Genomic DNA, 17,755 nt, shown 5'->3' with positions numbered 1-17,755 from the left:
GCGTCGGTGTACACAACCTCCCGTCTGGAAGGAAGAGGCCCCAGCAGAACGCCCTGTGTCATAAAGGCCTCGTTCCGCCACCTGCATAGAGACACCCGGCATTGGGGAGATACGGGTAGCCGCTGCCGCCTGTGATCCTGACGTGTGGGGTCCAGGTGTAGGCTGTTGAGCCACATCTGAAGGGGGCGCAAAGACAGCAGCCCCAGAGGAACCACCGTTGTGGCCGCAGTCAGCTTGCCCAAGAGGCTTAGGAACAAGACGTAGGGAAGAGAACTCCCCTGTCGAAAGTCCCGCAACATTCCCAAAATATCGTCCACCCGCTTGGGCGAAGGGCGTGCAGTCGCTGTATGGGAGTCGAGGACCATGCCGAGGAAAGTTGCTACCTGTGACGGCACAAGGCAGCTCTTTGCCAAGTTCACCCGCAGCCCCAAGTTGGCCACGTGCCTGAGCACAGTCTCTGTATCTTGAAGCGCCTGCTCGTGGCTGGGCGCACAAATGAGCCAGTCGTCCAGATAGGGCAGAATCCGCAACCCCTGGGCCTGCAAGGGGGACAGGGCTGCAGCGACGCACCTTGTAAACACTCGAGGGGACAGAGATAACCCGAATGGCAGGACCCTAAACTGGAAGTGTTCTCCCCGGAAAGCAAAGCGGAGAAACTTCCAATGTGGCGGTGCAGTGGGGACATGAAAATATGCATCCTTCAGGTCTACTGTTGTGAACCAGTCGCCTGGGGAGATCGCCTGGAGCACTTGTCTGACCGCCAACATTCTGAAAGGGAGTACCTTTAAAAACATATTTAGACCCCTGAGGTCCAGAACTGGGCGTAAATCGCCCGTCTTCTTGGGTACTAAAAAATAACGGGAATAAAAGCCCTGTGGATCCAGCAGGGGGTCCACATGAACTATCGCCCCCTTGTCCAGCAAGGTGCGAATCTCCTGAGAGAGCACCTGCGCCTTGGCCGAATCCTGAATAACTGTCATTCGGATCTGACCAGGAACAGGAGGCCGGCGGCGGAACTGCAGACGATACCCTTCGGACAGCGTGGCCAGCACCCAAATATCTGGGGAGTGAGCCGTCCAATAGCTGTCCTGGGGAAAAATGTCCTACCGCCGGCCCTGTGGCCTCATCTGGAGGCCCCTCGACCCCGTCCGGGTTTGTGGGGGCCACGGCCGGGCTGTGAGGAACGGGACGCACGGGACGGACGAAATCCAAATCTTGGGGCCTGTTGCAAGTCTGAGTCATGATGGGGCGGTGGTGTGTATCTCCGTGAAGAAACGGGAGGGGCGGCCTGAGCCGGTCGATGAGACCCCCGCCTATGAAGCCCCGCCAACTGTTGCCGTGTACGGCAAGCCTGGGCCATGCGCTCTAGAGCCTCCAGGGCGGCCGGGCCAAATAGTTCTCCGGGAAGAACTGGAACACCCCTCAAGGTCTTCCTACTGGCCTCAGAGAGCGGAGACTGTGCCAGCCATACTTGGCGGCGAGCTTGCACTAATGTAGAGAGCAGTCGCCCTAGTTCCCTTGACATGAGGGCAAAAGCCTGCAAGGAGGCATCAACCAGCCCATGTGTTGGTTGGTCCACTAGCACCGTCTCAAGGGAAACCTACAGGCCAAGCATTAAATGAGACAATGAGTTCCCAATGCGACCCATACGAGCTCCCATGTCGTACGCCTTACACAGAAGGTCGTCTGTAACCCGGCACTGTGGTCGTGGACACCGGCCATTAGTCCGTAAAGTCTCCTCTGGGCGGACGATGAGGGAGGCAATAGCCGGCTCCACTGCCGGCATATGTCCCAGGCCAAGCTTCTGAGGATCCTGCATCAGTGCCAAAACCCTGCCATCTGAAGTAGGCCTCGAAAATGCCTTTGGGTCTGTCCAACAGGCATGCAGTTCCTTAATGTACTCCTCCGATGGAGGAACTGCAAAGTGGGACGCTGCAGCCTGGCGCCGAAAGAAGGCGCTCGAGGGTGCCGCCTCATCCCGCGGAACATCCAGCTTTAAGCGGGAAAGTGCCGTCCGCAAAGCCGCTGTGACAGTGTCGTCACTGTCGGCCTGAGAGCCGGCAGAGGCCAGTGAGCCAGATTCTGAAACTCTGGAGCTCAGAAGGTCAGACTCCAGCTGAAACTGCGTGTCTGAAGCAGCCACAGATATGACGTCATCATATACTGAGGCTGTGCCATGCCCCTCATGCCGTTGTGCCACCACACGACTGGCATCTGTCTGGAGAGTCTGGATAACTGCCCGCATTTGGGCCAGTTCAGATGTCAGCGTGCTCACTTGAGCCGCTAACTTCCCGGGGCCCTTCTTTTTCTTAAATGGGGGCCGCCTTGAGTAGCCGTGGACGGCCGCTTGAGGCCCCCAGTCTGGCCAGCTGGTAACTGACTCGGAGGCGCCACAGACAACCAGTCTGAAGCGTCCTCGGAAGCCGCCAAGCGGCTCAACAAAAAACTACCGAGCGCACGGCTACGGCGAAATGCATTAAAAGGGTATTTACCAGTCGTAGAAAACAACGTAAATATACCTCCTCATTGCAATAGGTCCGACACGCTTGTGCAGCCCCAGGAGGGCGAGCGAACTCGCTGCACCGACTGTACCACAGTCACAGGGCTAACAGGTTACAAGCGGCAAAACGAACCAAACTTTGTGGGAAAACAGCAATATTAGCCGAACAACCACGTATACAACCTGCATGCGAGAAGGTGAAAAGGGACTGAGCTCCCGGTGTCACGTGACTATATAGACTCACGTGAGCCACCGGGGGGTCAAAGGTGACTTTTTTGTTATTGATTCTCGACCTGTGTATGCGCAAGGATGATCATCCAGTGCTTTATGCACCGCCTCTGGCGGTCAGTAGGGATGAAATAGAACCACAAAATACCCCGTTTCCATGGCGTTTTACTGTAAAAGCTGCTGATCTTGTCGCTCAAACCGCTACAAACATCTGTTCTGTTCTGTAATGCAGGTGATTCTGGGATTGGTTTAGCGTTTTAGCAGATTTCAGGCTTCTGTCAGATGTGGACGCTCCTGGGCGGGTTTAAAACGTGAACCAGGGACTAAATCCTTTTGGAGAACGTACAGCTAGTGGAGCATCTATGATCAGAGGCATGAGCGCTCTGAACGAGTCCGGCGATGCGTCATGGACATAACACGGCTCAGAGCTCCACGGAGTCTGCGTACTACGTGCCCTTGAAAGCGTTCTAAAGGTCTGTACTTACAGCGTGAGGTGGTTGAAGCCCACCGTCCTCAGGGTGAAGGCCCGGGCCAGCAGCCGCACGTGGGTGAACAACACTCCGATCGAGTCCTCGAAACTCTGGAGCTTCTGGAGCACGGGAGACGTCTCGATGAGGTGCCGGTCGCTCTGAGGCTCCTGGACCTGGACAAACACGAGAACGGAACGAGTGTTTTAGAAACGTGACGGTCAAGCTCAACACGACACTCTTTACACGACACTCTTTACACGACACTCTTTACACGACACTCTTTACACGACACTCTTTACACGACACTCTTTACACGACACTCTTTACACGTCGATCTTTACGTGTCGATCTTTACACGTCGAACTTTACACGACACTCTTTACACGACACTCTTTACACGTCGATCTTTACACGTCGATCTTTACACGACACACTTTACACGACACTCTTTACACGTCACTCTTTACACGTCGATCTTTACGTGTCGATCTTTACACGTCGAACTTTACACGACACTCTTTACACGACACACTTTACACGACACTCTTTACACGTCACTCTTTACACGTCGATCTTTACGTGTCGATCTTTACACGTCGAACTTTACACGACACTCTTTACACGTCGATCTTTACACGTCGAACTTTACACGACACTCTTTACACGACACTCTTTACACGTCGATCTTTACGTGTCGATCTTTACGCGTCGATCTTTACATGACACTCTTTACACGACACTCTTTACATGTCGATCTTTACACGACACACTTTACACGACACTCTTTACACGACACTCTTTACACGACGATCTTTACGCGTCGATCTTTACATGACACTCTTTACACAACACTCTTTACACGTCGATCTTTACACGACACACTTTACACGACACTCTTTACACGACACTCTTTACACGTCAATTTTTACACGACGATCTTTACATGTCGATCTTTACACGTCGAACTTTACACGACACTCTTTACACGTCGATCTTTACACGACGCTCTTTACACGACGCTCTTTACACGACGCTCTTTACACGACGCTCTTTACACGACACTTTGTACACGACACTCTGTACACGACACTCTGTACACGACACTCTGTACACGACACTCCGTACACGACACTCCGTACACGACACTCCGTACACGACACTCTTTACACAACACTCTTTACACGACACTCTTTACACGACACTCTTTACACGACACTCTTTACACGACACTCTTTACACGTCGATCTTTACACGACGATCTTTACGCGTCGATCTTTACACGTCAATCTTTACACGACACTCTTTACACGTCGATCTTTACACGACACACTTTACACGACACTCTTTACACGTCGATCTTTACACGACGATCTTTACACGTCGATCTTTACACGTCGAACTTTACACGACACTCTTTACACGTCGATCTTTACACGACACTCTTTACACGACGCTCTTTACACGACACTCTTTACACGACACTCTGTACACGACACTCTGTACACGACACTCCGTACACGACACTCCGTACACGACACTCTTTACACAACACTCTTTACACGACACTCTTTACACGACACTCTTTACACGTCGATCTTTACACGACACACTTTACACGACACTCTTTACACGTCGATCTTTACGCGGCGATCTTTACACGTCGATCTTTACACGTCAAACTTTACACGACACTCTTTACACGTCGATCTTTACACGACACTCTTTACACGACGCTCTTTACACGACACTCTTTACACAACACTCTTTACACGCCTCGTTCAGTTGAAGATTTTGTCCACACATTTTCACATGTATTTCAGATGTTTGCGTTCCTTGTAGCATCGCTTCTTAAAGAACGATGACTTCTCAAGTAGATCATTTACTCAACTTAAACCATTTGTGTTCTTACCAAACAAGAACACAAGGAAATATTCTAACAAGGCCACGAATACGGACGCCACGATATGAACTTTCAGCGTCGCATGAGAAGAAACGAAACGATTTTACGACCATTCGCGATCGTCAGCCCAGAGTCTGAACCAGGACCGGACCAATCACTGTGAACGGGCTCGCCTCTCCGCAGACCTGCCCTGTAAACCCGCTCCGGTCGGCTTTTCAGATGCAGGAAACGCGGCCGCCTTTGCCCTGAACTCGGAATGCAGCTCTTTTTGCTCATTAAAAAGTAGGAATGAAAGGCAGAGGAAATGTATGCGCGCGTGTTTGTCGAATCAAGAGATCCTGGGATTAATTAGGCCGCCTGAAGCTTCTAATTGGTCTCTGTGTGAAAAGAGCGCCGGCCGGGTCCAGGCGCTTCCTCCCAGGGAAACACAAACAGGACTTTTACAGGAGGAAATATTGGTTTAGTGGAAGAGTTTGGTCCCTGTGGTTTGCTCTTCGGCTCCAGCACGGTTTTACTCACGCGAGTTCAGCACATTCTGTCGAGGAAGTCAGAGAAGTCGTCTCGAGAACAGGTTTTTCTCGAATATCCTCAGCTCATAAAATATGTCAGGGCGAGTACAAGAGACGATAAGTCAAAAAGTGATGAGCCATTATTTTGTATCAACTAGTCAAATGATTTCAATTGTAAAATGATTTTTTAAGCAAAAAGGTTGAGATATGGTGAATCATTCATTTTCATTGTGGATGTTTTTAAACTATCAATGAGAGTAAATATGGGCGAATATTAAATGTATTATAAAAAAAAAATCGGAAATAGTTTATTATTTTTTAACATTTTGATTGAATAATGTTGTTTGCTTTGTAATAAATAAAAATGTTTTAATGTGTTTTACAGTCTGTATGGAACTTTGTATTGAATATCCCGCAGTAGAGGATTACATGTATTTGATATTTATTCAAACAGGCATTTTTAATTAACTTTTTCATATTTTTTTCAATTTATTTTGTTTTTTTTTGTTTGTTTGCTCCCTCGACGTATAAACAACATACAATCTGATTTATTAAAGTTTTAACTCCAACAATGTTTACATACATTTTCAGTCAAATCTAGTTTAAACAAATACTACATAATAAATCCCCTCGATACTTTTTTATTTGGGAATCTAATATGTCATAAAAACCCAAATATGTGCAATTTTCAAACACAAAACTGATTATTTTTACGACGAAAAACTTGGAATTCATTTTTTCCAACATTTTTCAGATTCTTTTTATTTTTCCACCGCAGTCTCTCACCTCAATCAGAATTATAGACGCGAAAAGTCCAAATTATAAACGTAATAAATGAACGTAGCTCATAATTAAAACTCGGCGTGGACGTTTGACCCTCCGTAACTTTGTAAACGTCACTTCGCTAAATGACTCGGCGCAGATCGAAGTCGGCGATGCGGGCGATGCTAATGTATGCGCGGGCGATGCTAACGTATGCGCGGGCGATGCTAACGTATGCGCGCGCGTCAGGGATTCGCTCGCGCATAATTAGCCTCGCCGCCAATCAGAAGGCATTAGCTTCAGCCGAGTTTGGGCCTGACGCGGAGAAGAGCAGGAAGCGTCTGACAAACGTATGAGGAAAGTAAATAAATAAAGACGGGCGGGATGTTGAGCCTAATATCCTGAGGGCCTCATTCATTATACAGGAAGTGTAGACTTATACAGGAAGAGGCAGAACATGTGTAAGAGTCGCCAAAACAAGAGCTTCAAGTTTGCAGCAGAAATGATGAATACTTGGTAAAGAGGCAATATTTACTGTATTAGGCAATATGCAGTAGGCAATATGACCATAGGTGAGGGTAGGAACGTAGACCGACCGGTAAATAGAGAGCTTTGCCTTTCGGCTCAGCTCCCTCTTCACCACAACGGTCCGATGCAGCGACTGCATCACTGCAGCCGCTGCACCGATCCGCCTGTCGATCTCACGCTCCATCCTTCCCTCACTCGTGAACAAGACCCCGAGATACTTGAACTCCTCCACTTGGGGCAAGGACTCCCCACCCACCTGAAGAGGGCAAGCCACCTTTTTCCGGTCGAGAACCATGGCCTCGGATTTGGAGGTGCTGATTCTCATCCCAGCCGCTTCACACTCGGCTGCAAACCGTCCCAGTGCATGTTGCAGGTCCGGGTTTGATGGAGCCATCAGGACAACATCGTCTGCAAACAGCAGAGATGGAATCCTGTGCTCCCCAAACCGGACACCCTCCGACCCCTGACTGCGCCTAGAAATTCTGTCCATAAAAATTATGAACAGAACCGGTGACAAAGGGCAGCCCTGGCGGAGTCCAACATGCACTGGGAACAGGTCTGACTTACTGCCGGCGATGCGAACACAGCTCCTGCTCCGGTCATACAGGGACCGGACAGCCCTGAGCAAAGGGCCCCGGACCCCGTACTCCCGGAGCACCCCCCAAAGGACACCCCGAGTGACACGGTCGAAAGCCTTCTCCAGATTACACTCTTTACACGACACTCTTTACGTGTCACTCTTTACACAAAACTCTTTACACGACACTCTTCACACGACACTCTTCACACGACACTCTTCACACGACACTCTTCACACGACACTCTTTACACGACACTCTTTACACGACACTCTTCACACGACACTCTTTACACGACACTCTTTACACGACACTCTTCACACGACACTCTTTACACGACACTCTTTACACGACACTCTTTACACGACACTCTTCACACGACACTCTTTACACGACACTCTTCACACGACACTCTTTACACGACACTCTTTACACGACACTCTTCACACGACACTCTTTACACGACACTCTTTACACGACACTCTTTACACGACACTCTTTACACGACACTCTTTACACGACACTCTTTACACACACTCTTTACACAACACTCTTTACACGACACTCTTTACATGACACTTCACACAACACTCTTCACACGACACTCTTTACACGACACTCTTTACACGACACTCTTTACACGACACTCTTTACACGACACTTCACACAACACTCTTCACACGACACTCTTCACACGACACTCTTTACACAACACTCTTTACACAACACTCTTTACACAACACTTTACACTCTTCACACGACACTCTTCACACGACACTCTTCACACGACACTCTTTACACGACACTCTTTACACAACACTTTACACTCTTTACACGACACTCTTTACACGACACTCTTTACACGACACTCTTTACACAACACTCTTTACACAACACTTTACACTCTTCACACGACACACTTCACACGACACTCTTTACACAACACTCTTCACACGACACTCTTTACACGACACTCTTTACACAACACTTTACACTCTTTACACGACACTCTTTACACGACACTCTTCACACGACACTCTTTACACGACACTCTTTACACGACACTCTTCACACGACACTCTTTACACGACACTCTTTACACGACACTCTTTACACGACACTCTTTACACGACACTCTTTACACGACACTCTTTACACACACTCTTTACACAACACTCTTTACACGACACTCTTTACATGACACTTCACACGACACTCTTCACACGACACTCTTTACACGACACTCTTTACACGACACTCTTTACACGACACTTCACACAACACTCTTCACACGACACTCTTCACACGACACTCTTTACACGACACTCTTTACACAACACTTTACACTCTTCACACGACACTCTTCACACGACACTCTTTACACAACACTCTTTACACAACACTCTTTACACAACACTCTTTACACAACACTTTACACTCTTCACACGACACTCTTCACACGACACTCTTCACACGACACTCTTTACACGACACTCTTTACACAACACTTTACACTCTTTACACGACACTCTTTACATGACACTCTTCACACAAAACTCTTTACAATCGCACTGGGGGACATTTCCTTCGCGTGTGTTCGCATCCTTTTTCCCGTCAAAGTAAAAGTAAACACGGGGCAGAGACGTCTATGGAGAGGCGTGGGTTTAGGGGTGGGTAAATCTAAACGGGCTGTTATTTTGGGCGCACGAGATGGAGCAGACATGAAACGTTTGGGAGCGAGGAGCAGATCAGAAGGAGCGGCGGCGGCGGTCGGACCCCGAGGCCTCGGCAAACCCTCCGCCGCCGTAATCCGGTTACGGCATCTTTGATCTCTGGTCCCAAATCCTGATGTCAGACAAACAGTCAAAACGCCGTCCACACGAGCGACGCTACCGAGCACGAGGAGGTGGAGGAGCACGAGGAGGTGGAGGAATATGAGGAGGTGGAGGAGCACGAGGAGGTGGAGGAGCATGAGGAGGTGGAGGAGCACGAGGAGGTGGAGGAGCACGAGGAGGTGGAGGAGCATGAGGAGGTGGAGGAGCACGAGGAGGTGGAGGAGCACGAGGAGGTGGAGGAGCACGAGGAGGTGGAGGAGCATGAGGAGGCGGAAGAGAAGCGGGAGGAGTGGAACGAGGGGGTGGAGGAGGAGGGGGAGGAAGTGGAGGAGAACGAGGAAAAAGAGGGGAAGGAGTTGAAGGAGGGCGAGGAGGAGGGGGAGGAGAAGGGGGAGGAGTTGAAGGAGGGCAAGGAGGAGGAGGAGCAGGAGGGGGAGGAGAATGAGGAGGAGCAGGAGGTGGAGGACAAGGTGAAGAAGGGGGGGTGGAGGAGAAGGGGGGAGGAGGTGAAGAAGGGGGAGGAGGAGATGGAGGAGAGAGAAGGTTGAGAAGGTGGAGGACGAGGCGGAGGTGGAGAACAAAGAGGAGGAGGTGGGGTGGAGGTGGTGGAGGAGAGGGAGGAGGAGTTACAGAGAGGAAGGAGGAAATGCAGAAGGATAAAAGAGTGGAGAAAGTAATAAAGAAACAGAAGAGAGGGGAGGAAAGAACGAGAGAGAGGGGTGAGAGAAGAGACGGGGGAATGAGAGGGAGAAAAGAAGGAGAAGGCAGGGTGAGGAGAAGATGGAGGAGAAAGAGGGGACGAGGAGGCAAAAGGGAGAGAGAGTGGAGGTAGAGCAGAGGTAGAGGAGGGAGAGAAGAAGAGAGAGAAGAGGAAAGATGCAGGGGAAAGACATTCACAGGGAAGAGGGGAGAGAGGGGGTAAGAAAATGTCATTTTCAATCTAAGGAACTGGTGTGAGAACCTCCCTTTGATCAACTGTTTTGTCTGATGCCTTTTGATTGATGTCTGGTGTTGTTCTCTCTCTGGTTTTGTTATTTTTTTATTAATTAATAAAAATAAAAAAAACGAAATAAAAAAAAATATAAAATAAAAACAATTAGATAAATTAGATAAATTAGATAAATTAATAAAATAAATAAAATAAATAAAATAAATAAAATAAATAAAATAAATAAAATAAATAAAATAAATCCCATTTATTTCCAACGCCAGTTTAATCAATGAAAATGTGTAATTGTGCTCTCCATTTTGGGATTTTTAACACGTTTATGGGACTTTAAAGGGTTGGTGAAGAGCGAGCGAAAAGCGCCTGAAAAGCCTGACGTTTGCGGTGGAAAGTAGAGTTCACGCCAGGTCTCGCTTCAAACGGCGAGCGCCGCGAGTCTTCGGGCCGCGGTGTGTTTTTAACGAGAAAGGATAGATACCGCCACTGACCTGCAGGGGGTGCGACGGGAAGTGGAGCCAGACTTCCTGGAGGTCCTGCAAAACACAAGAGGAGAGATGGCGTTAGAGGCGCTCGCACTTTACTACAGCATATTTGACATAAATAACAAATGTGAGCCGTGTGTTTACTCCAGAAATGACATGAACAAACACAAATACAAATAAAAAACCTGAAAATCACTGGTATTTCAAACCAAACTTTCCAGAATTCCCTACATTTTATATTATCTGTTATTAAAGGTCCACTATAGAACTTTTCTGGTGGCGATTTATTAATGAATTATTGTTTTTACTTAATTTTTCCCCAAAAATGTCAAACTCATCCATCTTTAATTAGGTGCTTTAGAATAAGACCGAGATACAACGCATTTAGAAATATGAATTATTGACAAACAAACTAGTCATGTAATAATGATTGACTTGGGTTATGGTGAGGGATAGTGTTAGGGTTACTTAAGGTTAATCATTATTTAGTTTTTTTTTAATCATTTTTGTTCATGAGTAGTAAAACATTTTTGTGAATGATAAGATTTTTGTCAATGATTAAATAACGATGAACAAACTTATTCTAATGTGACAAATGTAGTGAACTCCTGTCTTCTTCACAATCTCCATAAGCAACATTCTGCTCAATATAATGTCATTTTCAACTCAAAACAACAATAGGTTCCTTCATTCTTCAGGTGGCGCTGCAGAGCCGGTAGGTGGCGCCGCAGAGCCGGTAAGTGGCGCCGCAGAGCCGGTAAGTGGCGCAGCAGAGCCGGTAGGTGGCGCCGCAGATGGCGGTCTGACATATTGAGGATCGACATAATAACTGAGTGATTCATCGTCTGCGGTTCTGCATTTACCCGCTGCCCACCGGGAGTCAAACCAGGCCGAGATGGGGAGGAGGGGAGCAGGAGGGAGGGGTACCAGGAGGGGAGCAGGAGGGAGGGGGAGCAGGAGGGGAGCAGGAGGGAGGGGGAGCAGGAGGGGAGCAGGAGGGAGGGGGAGCAGGAGGGGAGCAGGAGGGGAGCAGGAGGGAGGGGGAGCAGGAGGGGAGCAGGAGGGAGGGGGAGCAGGAGGGGAGCAGGAGGGAGGGGTACCAGGAGGGGAGCAGGAGGGAGGGGTACCAGGAGGGGAGCAGGAGGGGAGCAGGAGGGGAGCAGGAGGGAGGGGTACCAGGAGGGGAGCAGGAGGGAGGGGGAGCAGGAGGGGAGCAGGAGGGGAGCAGGAGGGGAGCAGGAGGGAGGGGGAGCAGGAGGGGAGCAGGAGGGAGGGGGAGCAGGAGGGGAGCAGGAGGGAGGGGTACCAGGAGGGGAGCAGGAGGGAGGGGGAGCAGGAGGGGAGCAGGAGGGAGGGGGAGCAGGAGGGGAGCAGGAGGGAGGGGGAGCAGGAGGGGAGCAGGAGGGGAGCAGGAGGGGAGCAGGAGGGAGGGGTACCAGGAGGGGAGCAGGAGGGAGGGGGAGCAGGAGGGGAGCAGGAGGGGAGCAGAAGGAAGGGGGAGCAGGAGGGGAGCAGGAGGGAGGGGGAGCAGGAGGGGAGCAGGAGGGGAGCAGGAGGGAGGGGTACCAGGAGGGGAGCAGGAGGGAGGGGTACCAGGAGGGGAGCAGGAGGGAGGGGGAGCAGGAGGGGAGCAGGATGGTAGGGGAGCAGGAGGGAGGGGAGCAGGAGGGGAGCAGGAGGGAGGGGGAGCAGGAGGGTAGGGGAGCAGGAGGGAGGGGTACCAGGAGGGGAGCAGGATGGAGGGGTACCAGGAGGGGAGCAGGAGGGAGGGGGAGCAGGAGGGAAGCAGGATGGTAGGGGAGCAGGAGGGAGGGTAGGGGATTAGGAGGGTAGGGCAGCAGGAGGGAGGGGGAGCAGGAGGGAGGGGGAGGGTAGGGGAGCAGGAGGGTAGGGGAGCAGGAGGGGTGCAGGAGGGAGGGGGAGGGTAGGGGAGCAGGAGGGTAGGGGAGCAGGAGGGGAGCAGGAGGGAGGGGGAGCAGGAGGGTAGGGGAGCAGGAGGGAGGGGGAGCAGGAGGGGAGCAGGAGGGAGGGGGAGCAGGAGGGGAGCAGGAGGGTAGGGGAGCAGGAGGGAGGGTAGGGGATTAGGAGGGTAGGGGAGCAGGAGGGGAGGGCAGCAGGAGGGAGGGGGAGGGTAGGGGAGCAGGAGGGAAGGGGAGCAGGAGGGTAGGGGAGCAGGAGGGAGGGGGAGGGTAGGGGAGCAGGAGGGTAGGGGAGCAGGAGGGGAGCAGGAGGGAGGGGGAGCAGGAGGGAAGGGGAGCAGGAGGGAGGGGGAGAAGGAGGGAGGGGGAGCAGGAGGGAGGGGGAGCAGGAGGGTAGGGGAGCAGGAGGGTAGGGGAGCTGGAGGGAAGGGGAGCAGAAGGAGGGGGAGCAGGAGGGAGGGGGAGCAGGAGGGAGGGGGAGCAGGAGGGAGGGGGAGCAGGAGGGGAGCAGGAGGGAGGGGGAGCAGGAGGGAGGGGGAGCAGGAGGGAGGGGGAGCAGGAGGGTAGGGGAGCAGGAGGGGAGCAGGAGGGTAGGGGAGCTGGAGGGAAGGGGAGCAGAAGGAGGGGGAGCAGGAGGGAGGGGGAGCAGGAGGGAGGGGGAGCAGGAGGGGAGCAGGAGGGAGGGGGAGCAGGAGGGAGGGGGAGCAGGAGGGAGGGGGAGCAGGAGGGAGGGGGAGCAGGAGGGGAGCAGGAGGGAGGGGGAGCAGGAGGGAGGGGGAGCAGGAGGGAGGGGGAGCAGGAGGGAGGGGGAGCAGGAGGGGAGCAGGAGGGAGGGGGAGCAGGAGGGAGGGGGAGCAGGAGGGTAGGGGAGCTGGAGGGTAGGGGAGCATAAAAATATACGAGAATTAAGTTGAATTAAAGTTTAGAGAGTCAAAAAAGTTGTTTATTTTGTATCCCTGGTGTGATGTCACTTCCTGTCATTTTTATATCGATTTTTTTTACATTTTCTCCACAAATACCTGCTCGATTGGTGTAAAACTATCATTTATATGTACAACAGGTATAAATACACCAAATAAAGTCAGAATTAGAAAATAATAATCATACACAATTTAATACACTTATAAAAGGCTAGTTTATACATAAATAAGTAAAAATGATGCCAGATGGAAAACCTTGATGTTACTATGATATATTCAGTTGTGATATTGCATTATCGATATATATATATATATATATATATATATATATATATATATATATATATATATATATATATATATATATATATATATATATATATATATATATATATATATATATATACACACACACACAGATATACTGCGTAGACCTACAGTATATATATATATATATATCTGTGCCAACTTCAGACACTGGGCCACGTAACGGGTCAGATCTGCGGATCGGACCCTAAAGCCATACTGCGGAACATCGAAGGACAAGCAATAAAATGACCTTTAAAGGATACGTATCATGCCAAGTTGACTTTTTAAGCACGTGTTATTCCATCGTTCCCTCGTCAAAAACGTACGTGGAGTCGTGTCAAGCTTCAGCCAGGCTTTTTTTCATGAATCCCGTTTACGAGCCCGCCTTCTCGGAGCCTCATAAATCACTCCGTTTCAGACTTCTCCGGTGCAGTTTCAGGGTTAGGGTTAGGGTTAGGGTCCACGCTCGTCCTTCGTTGGGTCCTGGTCCGAGCACAGTTGAGTCCATACGAAGACTTCAATTGGTTCTGTTCTGGTCCAGGAAACGTTCCAAGTTCAGATGTGGTCAGTGGCGAGTCCTTCCAAGTCCATAAACCAGGCATGTCCAAACTAGGGTCCGGGGGCAAAATGCGGCCCTCAGGGAATATTCAGGCACATTGATGTTATACCAACCTAATGTTATACCAATTAATGTTCCAAGTCTAATTAAAGGTGTGGAGGCTCATCGCCATAAGGTCAAATGCAAAATTTTGAATGATTCACTTATTGTTTGTGGCCCTCTGCCCCGTGTAAGTTTCAAAATGCGGCCCTTGTTGAAAAAAGTTTGGACACCCCTGCCATAAACCATCTCCGGACTGGTTCTGAGGCCAGGTTGGGTTCACATGGCTCCATTAGCAGATAATGTGTTTTTCCAGTGTTCATTCCCATTGCTGAAGCTAGTTTTCCAAATATAGACATTTTTATTTAAAAATTTGAAACGCGGAGCTGACCAAAAAGCATGTTTAAAAGCCAATTTAAGCCATAACAATGTACAAAACGTCAATTGTATGTGTTGTTTTGTCATGTTGTGTTATTTGGTCGGATGTACTTCTTGTTGCCATGGGATCTGTTCAGTCAAAGTCTCGTCTTCAGACTGGAGTGTTTAGACCTCGGTTTACAGGAAAAGTGTTTCCCCGCACGTATCGACCGCCGCCATGCATCTTACATGAGCGTCTGCCGGGAGCGTCTGCAAGGACTAAACATGGACCGGCCTCCTGCTGGTGCCCAGAGTCAGGACTAAACATGGACCGGCCTCCTGCTGGTGCCAGAGTCAGGACTAAACATGGACCGGCCTCCTGCTGGTGCCCAGAGTCAGGACTAAACATGGACCGGCCTCCTGCTGGTGCCCAGAGTCAGGACTAAACATGGACCGGCCTCCTGCTGGTGCCAGAGTCAGGACTAAACATGGACCGGCCTCCTGCTGGTGCCCAGAGTCAGGACTAAACATGGACCGGCCTCCTGCTGGTGCCAGAGTCAGGACTAAACATGGACCAGCCTCCTGCTGGTGCCAGAGTCAGGACTAAACATGGACCGGCCTCCTGCTGGTGCCAGAGTCAGGACTAAACATGGACCGGCCTCCTGCTGGTGCCAGAGTCAGGACAAAACATGGACCGGCCTCCTGCTGGTGCCCAGAGTCAGGACTAAACATGGACCGGCCTCCTGCTGGTGCCAGAGTCAGGACTAAACATGGACCGGCCTCCTGCTGGTGCCAGAGTCAGGACTAAACATGGACCGGCCTCCTGCTGGTGCCAGAGTCAGGACAAAACATGGACCGGCCTCCTGCTGGTGCCCAGAGTCAGGACTAAACATGGACCGGCCTCCTGCTGGTGCCAGAGTCAGGACTAAACATGGACCAGCCTCCTGCTGGTGCCAGAGTCAGGACTAAACATGGACCAGCCTCCTGCTGGTGCCAGAGTCAGGACTTAGGATTTCTGTCATTTCTTTGTGATTTTCCTGTTTTGTGAAGCACTTTTGCCTTGTGTGTGTGAATTGTGCTCTACAAATAAACTGGCCTCGCCCGTTACAAGCTTAAGACTGATTGCGTCTTCATTCTCGTTGTTTCTTGCAGACCAGACAATGGGACGACGTACGAGTTGAAACATGTCAAGGTAAATTACATCTTCTCTTCCCTATTGTCCAAGAAACAACAAAAGCACCGCCACGAGCCGCTTCCAGATCCTTCCTCACTTGTGGCCCATTTAATGCACTTTATCGACTGTAATGACTAAGAATGTATGACATGTATGTGCTCGGAACCCTCTACAATGGGCCTCGCCGCCATCGACCGCCGACGCCCCCTCCACCTTGGATTCGACCGCCGATGCCGTCTCCGCCTTGGATTCGACTCGTCTTCGTCTTGGATTCGACCGCCGACGCCGTCTTCGTCTTGGATTCGACCGCCGACGCCGTCTCCGCCTTGAACTCGGCCGCCACACTTCTGCCTTTGATGAATTGATTGGCAGCTCGAGGCTAGAGACCAATTTGTTGAGGACCAGTGGAGCTCGTCCGACAGAGCGCCATCATGTCCCCATCATGGCTGCACGGCGCTCCCGCGGGGGGTTGTATGGGACGGGGCGTGTTCACGGGTCACTGGAACACGGGCGCAGAAGTGACTGTCTGACGCGGGTCGATGTTTGTGACAGAAGTGTGGGCGGGGTCAGGGAACTCGGGGGAAACACAGGCTTGAACTAGTTTATCGACAGGAAGTCGTGTTCATGTTCTACAGTGTGATTATGTCGTATAGTTTCATGGGAAATTCTCAGTTTTGTTGAAAGAATTATCCAAATGTACGATTTACAAAATTGAAAATGCCATGATTTTGTTTGGTTGATGTTTCTTTGTAATTTTATTTTTTAATCGTTGGTTCTCTGGTCATGTTCTGCTCTGTGTTTTATGTTTGTTATTTAAAATAAATAAAATAAATAAAATAAATAAAATAAATAAAATTGGCTCCACAAAGTTCCCATATTAATATTATTAAATACTAATTACACATCACTTATTGTTTGTACTGTTATTGCCATTTAAACCTGTTCTTGTATTTTTAATGTGTTTTAGAACTTAAAATAATGTGTACAAAGAAAACCACACATTACTTGAGACGTTTCTTCATCAGTATTTGCCTTAGCGCTCCATCTACTGGCAGCAGAGGGAATTACAAAGAGGAAACAAACACAGCTAGCTTGCCCCGACATGCTGACATAAGCATGCAGTTGTAATGAAAGTGATTTGAGGCAGAAATACTCAGAGCGAGTCACAGCAGACTTCTGGAGTTTTACCTTTGACGTCACAAATCTGGAACATTTGGAACAGTTTTTGAGGTACAGAGAGGACGATCTTGTAAACGGGATAAAAGAAACAAGCGTGAATGAAGCAAAGACAACTCCAGGTGCATTAATGACGAAAGAACAATGTTATTACACGAGTAAACTTCAATTTAGCCTTATATTAAGCACATTTAAGCCATTTTTAAAACTTTATTTGACCTTTTACCATGAAGTGCCTTGAGATAACTGGCTTGGTTTCTACTGACAACTGACATTAAACCTGGTCTTTAGTCTCCTCCTTTTCCAGTGAAACTCACTAATTTGTTCAAAAAGACACAACTGACGCACCGTGGACAAACTGGGAATTGCACCCACAGACAAAATATAGGTGCAAAATATTGGGGTATTTTTCAACATCGAACTAATATATATAAAAATATATTACATAGTGTAAAAAGCCCTAAAAATAACATATAGTACTGTTATTTTGTTTTGAAAATTATATTCTCTGTCCAAACACTACAACATTAACACTAAAGCATGAATCCCTAGTGTGAACTGAAC

At 49.6% G+C, this 17,755-nt stretch overlaps 1 protein-coding gene across 1 annotated transcript in view; it reads right to left on the bottom strand.

Moving 5' to 3' along the window:
- drosha (drosha ribonuclease III) overlaps window positions 1-17,755 on the bottom strand; it is a 210,482-nt gene that overhangs the window by 58,509 nt on the left and 134,218 nt on the right. The window contains exons 24-25 of the mRNA XM_072450415.1: window positions 10,745-10,789; window positions 3,214-3,371 (exon numbers count right to left, since the gene is read on the bottom strand). Of these exons, the coding sequence (XP_072306516.1) occupies window positions 3,214-3,371; window positions 10,745-10,789 (203 nt within the window). The remainder of the gene's footprint in view (window positions 1-3,213; window positions 3,372-10,744; window positions 10,790-17,755) is intronic.

This window comes from Eucyclogobius newberryi, unplaced genomic scaffold (genome assembly GCF_026437365.1).
Source record: "Eucyclogobius newberryi isolate DKJ021-1_F unplaced genomic scaffold, fEucNew1.0.hap1 SCAF_18, whole genome shotgun sequence".
NCBI lineage: Eukaryota > Metazoa > Chordata > Actinopteri > Gobiiformes > Gobiidae > Eucyclogobius > Eucyclogobius newberryi.
Note: the sequence above shows the minus strand (reverse complement) of the source record. Positions and strands in the feature narration are given on the sequence as shown.